Source organism: Leptonotus elevatus, chromosome 9 (genome assembly GCF_054856555.1).
Source record: "Leptonotus elevatus isolate MCC_2025b chromosome 9, RoL_Lele_1.0, whole genome shotgun sequence".
NCBI lineage: Eukaryota > Metazoa > Chordata > Actinopteri > Syngnathiformes > Syngnathidae > Leptonotus > Leptonotus elevatus.
Genome location: NC_141247.1, coordinates 6,633,289 through 6,648,896, shown reverse-complemented (window position 1 = coordinate 6,648,896; position 15,608 = coordinate 6,633,289). Strand labels below are relative to the sequence as shown.

Genomic DNA, 15,608 nt, shown 5'->3' with positions numbered 1-15,608 from the left:
AGTTTCATTTTTCAGATAAAATATTCCTTACATTAATTATTTATTCAATTAAAAAATCAATAATTAAATATAAAAAAATGGTCAGAATCCAAATTTTTAAGTTGTCAGGAAAAAGAGAGAGACGGAAGGTAAATAAAACAGTTTTTAAAAAATTGCCTCAACATATCCAAAAAGGGAGAGATTAAGCAGAAAATTACGATTAAAAAAGGCAAAAAAGAAAACATTCAAAAAGTAACCATAAAACGTCCAAAAACAAAAGAAGAAAGGCAGAAAATTACCATAAAATATCTTTGGGATTGCTGTTTTTTTTTTTTGGTAGAAAAGAAAACATTCAAAAAGTAACCATAAAATGTCCAAAAACAAAAGAAGAAATCTCGCAAATTACCATAAAATGTCAGCAAAATTGCCAAAAATGTCAGAAAAACAAAAAAGGCCACAAAAAAATAGAGGCACAAAATGACCATATGTCCATAACATTGCCAAAAATGTGAGACATTTGACAGAAAGGCAGAAATGTCTAAAAATGTATGAAAAAGGATGTATGAAAAAATACAAAAAGGTAGAAGAAAATTAATTGGATGTATCATATTTCTGTGTTCTGGTGCAGCTCTTATTAGCTATTGGCCCCTCAGTACATTAGACTAACACTAACACACCGTTTCGTTCATCACAATAATCAAATGTTTTGCAGCTCCAGAGAGATTTATTTATTTATTTGGCCTAAAATGGCTCTTTTGATGGTAAAGATTGCTGACCCCTGATCTAGTATCATGAGGTGCTTTTTCCTTTCGGTGACTTCTCAATATTGCATCATTTTGAGCAGGAATGAGGAATTACAAACTTAACGAAAAATATTGTTCCCTGTTTACTGTTTTTGTGCTCAGGCCAAAGCCAAGTCTTGCCATCTTGAAGCATCTTAGGATCAAGGAACAATATTGAAGTGAGGGGAGGAGCTTTATTTAGTGAGATAGCCTTAATGGGAAAAATGGCTTGCAGCTAGCTATCTTGTGGAACAAGCAGGCAATAAACAGACCTTTTTGTATGTGATACAATTACTCACAGATTTTTTAGCATTCATTGCAGGGCATTTCCGCTGTGATTTAATTTGAAAATGATAAAATAATGATTTGTTTTACTTTTTTGTTGTTGCTTTTTTGTTATATTTCAGCATTTAAAAGGCACAGTGGGCAAGCGGTTAGCACTTGCCCAAAACAACTGGGATAAGTTTCAGCTCACCCGCAAACCTAATGAGGATAAAAAGTATAGCAAATGGATGAAGGGAAATACTTTGGTGAAAGAGCTTCTACATTCATAAGGTCATTTATCATGACATAAACTTCTAGTCTAAAAGCATTCTGCAATTAACCAAACCAATAAGCTGCTTTGGCGTCTGCCTCAAAAGTTCTGTGGTTTGGGCTTTCAATCTCAGCTCTGGCCTTCCTGTGTGGAGTTTGCGTGTTCTTAAGTGTGAATGGTTGTTGGTCTAAATGCGCCCCTGTGATGTGAGTGTTCCCCGCCCCTCGCCAAAGTCAACTAGGATTGGCTCCAGACCAGTGCTCACCATCCTTTTTGAAACTTGGGAGCTATTTTATGGCTACTGTTTCATGCGAATAGCTACCAGTTTGATACACATTTCTGAAACAACAAATTTACTCAAATATTTACTCAAATACTATAGGAAGCTGTTACATATTAGTATATGCAACACTTAATTTTTATTCATCTCTGTCAGTGTTTAAACGTTCAAATGAGAGCCTCTACAACATTCCCAGAAAATCACAATGACCCAGCACTGGTGAATTATTTTTAGAGCAGGCCTGCAGGCTACTCATGCGGTCCTTGGGGGATAATGCTATGGAAAATGGCATAAACAGATGCTTGAGGTTGGGTACTGACTCCTCAGTAAATCATCATATCAGTCATCCTTTGAAAATATTTCTAACATAATACATAGATTAGCATTCTGCTGCATCTGGTACCAGAATCTTTTAAGCCGAGATTTCAAAATTCTGCTACTGGTCTATAAATCACTGAATGGTTTGGGTCCTGAATATATTCAAGAAATGCTGATTGAATACAAACCCAGCGGGGCTCTGAGATCTACAGGCTTGGGCCAACTAGTGGAAGTCAGAGTTGGAAGTAAACATGGTGAAGCTGCATTTAGCTGTTATGCTGCACACAAATGGAATAAGGTGACAACAAAAGTGAAGTTAGCCCCGAGTGTAAATTGCTTTTAAATCCTGGTTGAAAACGTTGCTTTTTTCACATACATTTGATTATGGTCTTTTAAACAGTTTTAAATAATGTTTTTTCCCTTTTAATTATTGTTATTTTAAACTTCCTTACGCTAAATGTTTAAAAGTTTTCTGTCTAATGTTTTAACAATGTCAATGTATGTTATTTTAGTAAATCTTTTTTTTGCTCTGTTAACTACTGTGTTTGTCGATGCTCATGGGTGTTTTTTTCCTTGTGTAAAGCACATTGAGTTGCCTTGTGTATGAAATGTGCTATACAAATAAACTTTGCCTTGCCTAATGTTAAAGATTATGGCCACCATATTTTCGGCCACTTAGCTTGTAAATAAGCCAGACTCAATATATACTACGGTCCACTTTTTTTTGTAACATATCCTGCTACATTCTCCCAAGACCATATGGCATTCCATCGACCTTCCTCAACAAAATCATTTAAATGCACCTCCTCTCACCTTCAGCACAGCTCTGCCCTTTGTAGCCGATGGAGCACACACAATTGCCATTGGTGCAGCTGCCGTGGCCACTGCAAAGAGGGTCGAGGCATTGTGTGACAGGGACGTCACACTCGGGTCCTTTCCAGCCACTGTAACATGCACAGGAGCCCTTGTCGTACTGGCCGTTTCCACTACACAGCACCGGGCATGCCGCTGGCAGAACACAGGAGAGGAGGGGAAAACAAAGCAATTAACCTAATTTGAAAGAGATTTGTAAAAAGTCACTTTGTTCACCTCCACACACCATTTTTACCCCACCTTCACATTACTGAGTGCAGGCTAAATAGAGTGGTTAGGGGGCTGGAGAGTGGCGCTGACACAAAGAGTAATTAGAGGCAAAAGGTAACTAAACTATTCATCAAATCTGTCTATCTCAGGTGAGAAGAGAGCAAGGGAGACATTAAGTTGAGGAGTTGTCATTCATCATCAGTCATCTTGTCACCGCTCGACACGCCATCTTTACAGCACTTAATGGTCCCAAAACTACTCTCGTCATGATGTTTCTCTAATTAGACAACATCGCAGTTGTGCAATGAAAGCAAAACCATAGTAAGTAGCCAATACCTTTGGAGCAGTCCATTCCGTGGAATCCCGGGAAGCAATGGCATACGCCAGAATTGCACTCTCCGTTACCATGGCAATTGCGCGGGCACTCTTGCACAGAATCTGTGAGGAAGACAAAGTGTGACATAGACGGAGAGAAAGAAGATGGTGAGAAAACATCAAAGCATTCATGAACCCAATGGCACCAATCACTATTTGACATTCTACAAGTCAAACAAAGGAGCTCAGTCTTAAATTGTTACACATAAAGTATCAAAAGGAAATTGATTTGTTCCTTTCAAAGGCGATTTTCAACAGTGTGGAGTGAATGCATTCATGCTGGCAGAAGGCTACCTTTTATTCACCTTGACCATGGCATTCAAGTAAAAAATAAATAAAAAAATCTTGACCACAGTATTAAAGCAAATAAAAAAGTTTTCACCTTACACTGTTTATCCCTCTCAATTAGTTATTTAAAGTTTTCCCTGTTATTTGTGTAGTAATTTATTAACACTAACAAATATGGATTGATAAGTAAGTTTCAGGGCCCTATTTTTTTTTAACCCTAAAGCACAAGTCTAGTCTAAAGCGCAGTATAGCTTCTTTCTTTAGGCATTTTCCTACAATACCCCCCCCCCCAAAAAAAAACACAACAACAACAAAACACATTTGTCAAAAAAAACCAAAAAAATAGTTCGCAAACGGTTTTATTTTGAAATCTACCGGATCTAACTTGATGCCGACGCTTAGCTTCCTGTCCGGCTCGTGTAATTTCTTCAGCTTCATGACAATCCGCATGCGGTGTCCGGAAAAAAATAGAACGCTTGCAGAAACCTTCCGCAGCGCCGCATCTGTTCCGCACCGCATACGCAACGCACTGCAGCTGGTGTGAATTGACACGCAGACTCGAATGCTTTCTATTCCTTGTGGCGGGCGTAAAAAAACCCGGTGAATTGGGCGTAAGTGTTAAACTTTTGTTTCCCGTTCACTTTTGATGTCACCAAATCCACTGTGAAGAGAGTTTAGTGGAATTTGCTAATACAGTCCCATTATGCTTTTGTTAGATCCCACTCATTCTCCTCATGTGAAAACTGCAAATCCTGCCTGCTCCATTCTCTCTGTGTCCTCATCTCCTTCCTCCAAATCTCCAACCCTCATCTGCCTCTTATCCTTACACCACCTCTCTTTCACGCCTCCCATCCTTCCCACCACTTCACCCCACTATGGCTTGACCCCCACCATTATGGCTTTTTTTTTTTCACTAGCTGCCCCCTCTTTACCCACTCCACTGTGCCCTTGCCACCTCGGCCTCTGCTCCTCGACAGTGCTACTTGTGTAAAAGCGCTGACGTGAGACGGCAACACTGAAGGATTCTTTCTCACTCCGCTTGAATCGTTCTGTCATGTTCTCGTAATCGAGCCCCGAACACAGTTGAAATTAATTGCAAGCCTTCAGGTGGTGAAAACAATTAATTTATATGATCAAAGCAGCATTCCATTTTTGACAAACAAGCTTGGGGATTTATTTTTACTCTAGGCTTTTTATTGATGACTATTTGAAGTAACTGAGTAGCCACCACTTGGCTATTGCTTATAGGACAACTGAAATGTATATAAATTGCATTGGTCAGGATGAAAATGTGCATTTACAAAAGCAGTAATGCTCATTTTTGATTGACACTATAAGGACTTGACATTCGCCTTACACTGTATACAATATGTACGTTAATTTTTTTTTAAATATTATCGTGGCTAGGAGACAAGGGATACACCTTACTTTTTTTTTCATTCATGCTGACTCACCCATTATGTTTGTGCTGAAGGAAACGGTCTCTCTCTCACGACCGTCATTGTAAAAGGCCAGATGCCAGGCTCCAGCATCCAGGTACTGGACAAACACCGCCTCATTAAGGACCACAGTCTGGATGCTTCTCCTCTCTCGCGGAGACTCGACCACACTCCATTTCTCCTTTCCATCCAAGCGCTCCATGTAATCATACTGCAGGAGAATGTAGAAAAGCCATCTCAGTGAAGAAAGAAGAGAGGAATCAGAATAGCGCCAAACCTGGAATTCAGCAATTAAGTGGTAGTGTTGCTTAAAAAAAAAGAAAAAAAAAGAGACATTTATGTGTGTAGTTCAAAAAGTTTTAGTCTGACCAGGAAGTGAAATGGTTATCTCCAAATCAACATGGCTCTTAATTGGACATTTTGTAACTAATAGGAGTGTATACAAGTCACATTACTGTGAGATTTAATTAAATGTAAATCATGGATTAAATTAGTTTTTTCGAGTAATGAATCACAAAATAGCCTATCTCATGACATGACGAAGTATTCTAATAGCTTCTTCATGCATGGGACTAATTTAGCAGATCAAAACAGATTAATGATTAATAAAATGCTATTTGTGTGATTGGTAGTATCAGTATCAGATCTACCCTTGTTATTGCTGCCATTTACCTGTGCATGTGAGGGAGGCAGGCCTTTACGAATATAGACTCCGAACAGGGCATCTTTGCCCAAGGAAATGTTGAACTTGAGGAACTGGGCTTGACCGAGATACAACATGGACCTCCAAAATACACCAGGCGGGACTTCTTGGGTCACTCTCCTTCCTATGTCAATGTTGCCCGTTTCTATACTGCTGTTCCGTCCCATCCATGGACCTGGAGCGAGGGGGAAAGAAACTGCATAATCTGTGATTACAGGCATTGCTTGAATTAAAAGTTGACCGTTTACAACAAAGTCATCTTCTTTGATACTTGAGGGTATTTGAATAGCAGAGCATGACAAGTGTTAGATTTAGCCACACACTTCAAAAACAGTTGGGTCAAAACTAACCTAATTATAGATAAAAAAAAAAAGGACTGATACAGTTTATGGGTCAATTTGACCCAACTTTTTGGGGTGTTTTAGACAAAATTACCCAATTTTTTGACCCAAGTAAATGATCTGACCAATATTTACGAGTTGTTTTACACTAAAAAAAAGCATTTCTTGACTTAAACTTCGGTCAAATGGACCCAAGTAGAGGATCGATCCATTTTTGACCCATTGTTGGGTTATTTTTGACCCAACTGTTTTTAGAGTGCACATTGTAATTTTGGCACACATAATTAGATATGTGGGCTGGACTGTTTTTTCATCGTGACCTTATTCGCTGGCTCTGTATCTTCCTAATGTTATGCACCCGACTGTCAGTTGAAACAAGGTCACACAGGAAAACTCCAATACAATCCTGTGTGGGCGTGGCTAAGGCATGCGTCCTGTATTTGATTTTCTTGGCATCATAAAATAGTCTAAACTGGGATAATACAGCCTTATGGTGGTTAATGTTAGCATAGCAGACATTCAAGAAAAAGATCAAGCAGGACTTTGGACGGACCCTAACAGAACATTTAGCTATAACTAGACTTTAGACCGATCTGATCCGCTGGTTCAGGATTGGACAATATTTAACAATATATGCAAAATCGGCCAATGAGGTCATTGATCGGCTCCAAATAAGACATTATTTATAGTTAACCAGCATTTTTTTTTTAAGATTTCCTCCCCCCCATGCATTTCAATTGACATCAATTATACGTGGCTTTTCGCTCTTCGTGGGCCGGGCCAGTCCCTATCCTCCGCAAATGGTGGCGGTTGATTGTGGAGTACATATAAATGATAAAATAGATATACTGCTCCATCTTCTGATAGAATCAGTGATTGATTATTGTTATCTTCAAACTCGTTGAGCAACCAAAAATCCTGCTTGTGTGAAGCCTAGCAATACATGTTAATTAATATAATGTATAGTACTACATTGGGACATTGGGAAGCAGGATGCTGCATAATTCAAAACAGTATACTGTTGAGATACTTAAAACCTTGATTATCGGTCTTAAATCTTAATGATAGTGCAGATAAGCAGAGTTGCACGACGAAACTCAAAGCAGTTTGCAATCAGGTCAGCCATCTAACAGAGGCGTGTTTGGAGCCCAGACAGGAAAAAAAGAAGACGAGTGTGCAGAATAGCTAAGAAATAAAAGTAAGACGGCGAAGAACAACATCTGCATCAAGTCCAGACATCTGGGGAACACAGTACGCTCAGTAGTGTAGAACTGTGCTTTGGCACAAAGTGCCTCCCCACAAATAGTCCATGCTGCGTAAGCAGAGTAAGTGAACCAAGAAATATGCAAGGGGGTCCTTAAAAGGGTGAGAGACAATGCAGTGGGGGTGTTGGTGAATCTGCTGATATTTTATTTGGCTGATAAACCGACAATTGCTCTCCATAACTCAGCAGAGTGGTTAAAAAGCTCTTAGTGATAACACAGCTCATATGGTGCCATCATTTATGGACATGTTTGAGTTGGTGTGAGCCCATTTGGGTGCAAAACTCTATTAGCAGTGGACAATGTTATTTAAAAGCCCTCAAGGCAGAGGTAGTGGACTGTAAATTGCTCATTTAAAAAAAAATAATGTTTTTGTAAGATCAAAAGAGAAGTTGCAGGTCTATCATTATTTCCGCCAAATAGAACAGCACTATGGCTGGGTTTTTAATAAAATAAAAAAAAAGTACAAATATTTAATTGCTGTACTAAAGTATATTTTTCAGTTTTCTGTACTTTGTGCTGTGCTCCTTTTTTTTTTGTCAAAATAGGCGCAATCATTTTTCAACCTCCATAGATGACAACATTGCATAAAACATGTAAACGGAGAAAGTTGAAAAAGTCAACGGTGGTTGAGAACGCCGTTCATTTGATTGAGAATTTGCATCATGGCAGGATGTGAACCTGAGAACTTTTTCAACAAGGATGCAACAGATTCAAAGATGAAAGATATTACACATCCATGGCCTAATATACATTTTTTATAACAGCCACAGGAATGATTTGTGGTGAATATGCTGTCTTGTGACAATAAAAAAACACCAGCTTCTACTGTTAAAAAAATTATTTTCTTGTGTGTACCCCCCCCCCCCCCCCCTACACACTTCACTTCAGTAAGGTGATTCTTTTTCAGTTATTACCGCTAATTTAACTATTTTGTTCTACCGTTTTGTGTTGCTTAAGCAGAACGTTGTCAGTTCAGCCCTCATTATCCAGTCAGAATTTAATTTGTAGCATTGTGCCATTTACAATGTACAGGTATGTAATTGACAGTAAGAAAAAACAACAACAACAACAACCTTTTTTTCTTTTTTTTTGTAATTAGATACATTTCAGGGTTGGTATATTTGTACTTTTACTTAAAGAAACAGTGTGTAGAAATTTTGGGATTTTTCAGTCATTTATTTTAAAAACCCACTTAATTTCAATAATATGCAAAAAGATATGTTCTATCAAATAAAGGTACTTCTTTTTTGTGTGCATTATCATAGGTTTAATAATCGATAATTATATTACATTGGTCTTACAGGATGCTGGCATGTTTCGCCGCCATCTTTCTGCTACAGATACTTGAAGGAGAAGAACTTAGCTAATTGTAATTGGTAGGAGGCTTGCAAAGTGTAGACTCTCCGAGGCACCGTAGTGCACACACTTTGAACTTAGGTCATTGCATCCTATTAGTTTGCCACTAGATGACACAAAGTTCTACACACTGTCGCTTTAAATAGTTTAGTCCAAATTCTACTGTTACTAGATGTTTTTTTTGTGTGTTTAAAAAAAAATCTGAAGTATCTGTGCATCTACTTAGATACATAGTGCGAGTACTACTGCCACATCTGCACTTAATCAAGCCACAGTCAGCAATGTGAAAAAGCAAACATAAAAGAAGCAGATCACGGCATCCCCAAAAGGTATAAAAGAAACATATTTTCATGTGCGTTTTCATTTTCAAATTAAGACATGAAAACTTGAAGTCACTATATTAGGATTCAATGTCTTGTCCTGTTCTGTTGAGTGTTTTTACTTATCCATTTCTAACATTCATTGCTGAGGTTGTTTCTGAGTTTGAGTGTGCTGTAGTTCATACCTCTGCCTCCAGAAGGCAGCGTGGCCACATCACTGTTGACAGGCACGGCGGCCCCTTGTCCGTTGTTTTTTAACACCGGGCCATCCGACGTCTTCAGCTGCCATGTCAAACCCAGTAGGTTGATTGCTGCACACAAACGGATAGAGACAGGGAGGAGGAGAGTGGGGGAGTACGTGAGGACATATGACATGAACGGTACACTAGAAAGTTTGCTATGATAACAGACGGGCTTGAAAGCTCGAGATACGCAGGGCCAACCCTCTAAGTATAGTCTGTCATTTACACGACGACCAGGACAGCGCTTAGAGAATTCTCTTTTATTCTGTGTCACTGCTATCAATTAAAAAAAGAAGCCATTAATTCAGTGGGGGATACTTAAAGTTGAAACTTGAGAAAAGTCTGACAAAACTGGCAGCAAACCTATAAAAAGTTTTTTGTTTTTTTTTACGTTTTCTTCCTCTATAGCTCAGCATCTCGCAATCGTCTTTCAAGCTGACAGCATCTCCTGCTTTTATTTGGGGGCCTTTACACCGTCTCTCAGAGAGCAGGTGACAGATTGCTCTCTGAGGAGATCACTCTCTGACTCCTTCTCTTGTCCTCCTCTTTTCCTCCCATGTTCTATTATCGTCTGCTGCGGGAAAAGGACTGTGCTTGTGCCTCATGTGCCTAACTTTTTTCTGTCGCCTTATTCAGAACTTTATTTGAGGAATGAACTCCCCGGGACCAGCGCATTTATCTCATCTCAATCTCATTTTCTAGACGTTTATTTTAATACATACGCTGAATAATAGCTCCCTTATTTCCCATACCAATAAACATGTATCATACAGTCATAGGAAGGGAATTTGTGGATACCTTGAATTCCATGGAATATTAAATGACCTGTAGAAGTATGATTAGATAATTAGGAAACTTGAGCTATTTTGTTTTTTTCAGACCAACAACAGTGCGATTACTCAATTCTTGTATAGTCACTTTTGATACATAATATTTTCACCAAAAAACAATGACAGGTAATTTGAAAGAAATATCTATATATCCCAACATATAATTTTCCCTTAAATTTGCATTAAATTAAATGTAATTTTTGAATTCTCCTCATTTCTAATTCCTGGTCGTAAAACGGCCACAAGAAGGACGAAGATACTGCTAATGGATGAAGATATCATGTCATTGCGACTTCCGATACAAGGTATTGCCACAATACTGATGCCATATTGGTACTCGCCCATCCCCTAACATCTAAGGCTACGTTCACACTGCAGGCAAATGCGACCCAGATCAGATTTTTTAGTTTTTTTGTGTTGTGAGCGGAGTTGTATCTTCTTCTGCGCATGCGGGTCACTTTGGGGACACATAACGTCCACACAGCAGACAGACTGGGGTCGCAATTAATAGGTAATATGAACGCTTACTCCAAAAAATCGGATTTCACCCAAAAATCGGAATTGAGCATTAAGACCTGCAGTGTGAACATAGCTTTAGATCTAGATCTATGATCAGCTCATCAGCAAGCTCTGCAGAAGCGTGATAACGGTCCTGATCGTTTGAATCAGGTGCTTTGGAGGGTAACATCCAAAACATGCTGGATAGGTGATCTCAAGGAGTAACTATAGTAACAAGCGAAAAGTCTTCTAGATACATAAAACACTTCAGGAAAAACATTTCACAGGAATATAAGAAATAAGAAACACTTTTCATCTTTAGCTAAAACACCAAATTTGGCCAGGTTATAAATAATTTTGGGTTTGGCTTGCTTTGTCTTTTGTGGCAATTGTTCTGTTCAATCTCTTTTGTGCATTTGAATAATCTTCTCGGTGTAAACAAGTAAGATGCTATGTCTGGTGTATTCAAGATAGTATCCTTTTAAATTAGTTAGTCATAAGAAGTCTGAAAGCAAAAAAATAAAAATACATCAGCTTATTCCCAAGCAGCGTGCAATGAGAAATCCGGCTGCTGCAGGAATTTGTCCAATTTCACTTCATTTTTCATTTGAAAAATATTCTTATTAATTCTATATATATCATTGTTCATTGTCAGCGGCATGTGGTGCCAGACAGGACAATTAAACGTTCTTCCATTAAATGACAGCTGGTACAATAAACCTTTGCACAACCTGTTGCCATTCATACAATAAAATATATCATGGCTTCTAAGAAGCTTTGCTGTGTTCAATTAAACTCAGATTTCCCACTGAGTAAGTCAGTATTCATATTTTTGTGTTTTGTTTTGTTCATTTAAAAATGTGTGCCTTGGCTCAATCAAGGTTGGAAAACATTGGTCCACTACATGTAGCACAACGCTTGGAAACATGAGAATACAGTATATTAAGTAGAATACAGGTGTTACGTATGACTCCCAGCCTCGGGCAGCTCCAAGCTATGGGAGTCTGCAACACCTGCATCAGAAACGCAGGAATCAATTTGGCTCTTGTCAAATTCTTTCTCCACTTGTCAAAGCTTTGCACACATAGGGAGGAGTGTAAACGTTGCTAAAAAAAAGCGGATGTAGCTTCAGGATTCGCTGCCGGGGCACACTCATTCTCACTGAAGACGTCTTATCGCTACTGGTCTGTTTTTTGTGTCTTCTTTATTATTCATTCTTTCCTTTCTCCTTTGCTCCCAGGCGATGGAAGGTGCTGACACCTGGGCTATATGCCCGGCCTCCACCACCGTCAGCTCTTTTTCATTCTTCAGGGGGGGAGGAGGTGTGTATGAGAGGAAGTGTGACTGGGCCGACGGTGGAGGGAGGACAGTGTCCTTTCTTGTCTCTCCCAGCCACCTCTTGCCCTCTTCTCTCATCGTGTCGACCTTCATTTGTGTCCCTCTTTTCCATTTGAAGCCTCCCCTTTTCCTTCTTATCTTTTGATAACAGTCTTGCATCCACGCACACGCAGACGTTATCAGAGGGGAGAAGTAGATGGAACGATTACCTATTGAATCAGATGTCGCGTATGCAACACTAAGTCTATTGTGACTCTCCATCTAGGTCATCCTCAAGAATACAACACATGCACTTTGCTCAGCTGTGCGTGTATGCATGCATTGGCGCGTGTTGTTTCTTGACAGTCGTTTGCTGACTTGGGAGGTGACCCATAGGAGGCACTCTTTCCCTTTTGTGATGGGGTTACAGAGCAACAGGTTTCTTCAGCACAGAAGACAAAGATAGCAATTTGTATTAGTTTTTTTCTTCCTTAAAGCACTTCTTTTTTAGGGTGTGATAACATTATTTTAGCCAATTTCTTTTTGGAGACAACATGTATGGAAGTGTATTGCATTCACTTAGGGAAAAAAAACCCTCCTGTTTTTCTGACTAAGTTTTGTTTTTTGTGTAAGTTTTTTAAAATTGTCTTTTTATCGGATAATTTTTTTCTGTTTTACTGCATAATTTTTTCTGTCATAAAAAAGTATTCAGAAAAACCGGAGGAAAATTTACAAAAAAAACTGAAAATAAATAAATATATAAAAAAATATATATATATATATTTTAAAAAATATATTATTTTTTAACCTCTGAACTGCAGTGACTTGTTGCAGACCCGCTAATTGCGGACACTTTCCCTCATGCAATACGCTTCCATAGAAACGTAACTATTAGCTTACTAAAAATCATGCCGATCGATTGACATGTTCGTATACTTATCTTAAATGAGCCAGTAAGTGATATAGTTGAAGGTACGTTGGAGGTATGCGGGAAAGTGTCCACCATTAACAAGTCTGCAACAAGTCACTTGGAGGTCAGGGATAAAAACAAAAACTCTGAAAAACAGAGCACCAGCGTTTGTTTTTTGGAGCAATTTTTTTTCAGTAAAAAAAAAAAAAATCCCCGTTTTTCCGATTTTTTTTTTCTGAGCAATTTTTTTTCCTGTTTATCAGATTTTTTTAATTTTATGACAGAAACAAATATTCAGAAAACAAAACAAAAAACATATTACTATGTTAGCTAAGATGCCACATACCAAGAACACAAAATTTAAATGAATTCAAGTGACACAGACAAAGAGAAGTATAGTCTGATTTAGGTTGCAGTCTTTTTAAAAACATTTTTTATCTCTAGTTTCCCTTTACTCAAGTTCATTTTGTCACACACGTACACCCACACGATCACAGAGAAGCAGGTTTAACAAGCAAACGAGTTGGATTAAAAATAGATCAGATGCTTCATGTGTTTTTTATGTAATCTCAATGCATAATTCAGACAGGCAAAGTGCTTGCCGGTCGGTATCATCTGCAAAAGACAGCATCTGAAGCAGCAGCACACGTGATACTGTGACACAAAAGAAAGAGTGAGGGCTTGTGGACAGAGGAACGAACGAGGAGGGGTGGTGAAATGGAGGAGGCCAACGGTCAGGGGCTCAAGGAGGAAATCGTGTCACACTTTCCAAATGTCTGCACTGAGGAGAAGAGGAACAGAGAGAATATGGAAAGACAGCAAGAACTGAGAGAATATTAATGCACAAATCCCCCGAGGATGAAAAAGAGCAAGAAAACAGGCTGCAGATGATGTTGCAGGAAAAAGAGCAGATGAATAAGGGCCATGCAGACAAAAAGAGGAAAAGGCAGAAGCAGAAAGGAAAGATTTAAGCGACAAATGGCTCCATATTAATTGACTGGTTGGGGAAGAAAATGGTCATGATTCATTGTCTGACAGTAAGTGGTTCACAACATGGGCGATTGGACAGAAGTACAATGCTTCTCTGTCGACATTGTGTGTTTGAGAACTATTTATACGTCCTGAGTAAAAGGATGTAATTGGATTTCTGCATTAGAGGACAATAAAGGCTTGAAGAGAAAGAAGGTGACTTTTTGGACGACTATGCGCCGAATGTCCCGATGCTGGGAAATATTGTCTCGTCATCATTAGTCTGTTGTCTGCGGGGGTGTGGTGGGTGATCGGCCCGAAAATGGATCAGCCGTTCGGGAAACTCACAAAATTCCTGATCCAATCCAATCCACTTGCTTTCTATAGCACATTTTAGAAACAAGTGTTTCCAAATTGATCTACTATCATACAGATAGAATCTAGTAAAACCAACTATTGGGAAAAAAAAGGTCAATAAAATCCTAAAATACAATAAGTAAGATAATAAAATAAATACATTAAATAATAATAATAATAATAATAAAAAACAATAAATAAATACATTTAAAAAAAAACATGAAAAGACCCCGATGACCACATAATTCACGCTGATCCCCCACCCCCCCTTCCAAAAAAAAAAAGGCCCAATCTGTACCGCACAATATGGACCAAAGAAACACAACTCCAAATTAAAAAAAATTAAAAGTCCATGGCCTGACCTTTAATCGAATACCATTAGTGTGAAAATTTGGCTTTCATACTACGAGTGAAGCATTTTGCTATTGCAAATAATCTGTTGCATTTCTACTACCGGTAAACAAAAAGCATGGGTAAGAGAATGCCTGCCTCCTTTGTACACACAAAGGCAGCTCAATTTTCTCTGCCGTCTCTCATGGCCATCCCAATAAATGCATAATAACTGTTTTAATTTGCCACTAAATGAACAACTCTGACCTCTATTAGGCTGGTGATTGTAGCTGAGACCAGCCCTCTATCCTGGTAATTAGTTTAGGAAGCTTGCTTGCTTTTCTACCAGACGCGCCCATCGCCAAGACCATCATCCGTCACTAATACGAATGCGGAATTTTGAGTGGCCCTTGCAGAGATGTATTAATTTAATACGATTTTTTTCCCATTATTGCGGATGAAAGTGGTGAACTGCACAGTATATGCGTAGAGGTGATTCTAGTACTTAGGTCACCTTACATGCGAGGCCTAACATACTCAAAACTGATTTTAAATGTAGTAAAGCTGTTCACAAACCAGAAAATAGATATTGTTAAATGAATACCAATCAAAACAGAGCTGTATTAGCGTCTTAAATGCAAACTTTAGAGAGGAACATGTATTGTATGTCTAACCATCCATTCATTTAAAGGTGTACTTAAAGAGACAGTGTGTATTATTTAGCACCTTCTAGTTGTGAACTAATTCTTCATTCATTTTCAAAACACACTATTCATTTCAATAATATAAAAGTCCTATCACATCAACGTACAGTGGTACCTCGGTGTTTGAACATAATTCGTTCCTGCGAAGTGTTCAAAGTCCGAATTGTTCAACCTCTGAAACATTTTTTCCCATAGGAAATATTGTAAATGCAATTAATCTGTTCCCAAGACACTTCCTATTTTATTTTCTATTTATGTTTTTTACATTTACAGTACAGTACATTATTTAAGCAATAAAAAAAACTTACCTTACCTGTTGTGGTGTGATGGCATCAGCGGATGATAAATGCTATGTTAATGCTAGCTTTAGCTCAGTGCTGAGTTTGT

General features: G+C 38.5%; 1 protein-coding gene across 4 annotated transcripts in view; it reads right to left on the bottom strand.

Annotated features, from left to right (window-relative positions):
- The window catches only part of LOC147168211 (teneurin-2-like), a 277,180-nt gene that overhangs the window by 38,891 nt on the left and 222,681 nt on the right, over positions 1 to 15,608 (bottom strand). For 3 of the 4 annotated variants that reach the window (XM_086085533.1, XM_086085535.1, XM_086085537.1), the window contains 5 exons: positions 9,250 to 9,375; positions 5,752 to 5,978; positions 5,095 to 5,290; positions 3,314 to 3,415; positions 2,708 to 2,902 (listed from right to left, as the gene is read on the bottom strand). In XM_086085533.1, the coding sequence (XP_085941659.1) occupies positions 2,708 to 2,902; positions 3,314 to 3,415; positions 5,095 to 5,290; positions 5,752 to 5,978; positions 9,250 to 9,375 (846 nt within the window). The remainder of the gene's footprint in view (positions 1 to 2,707; positions 2,903 to 3,313; positions 3,416 to 5,094; positions 5,291 to 5,751; positions 5,979 to 9,249; positions 9,376 to 15,608) is intronic. The other variant, XM_086085534.1, reaches the window with a different exon arrangement.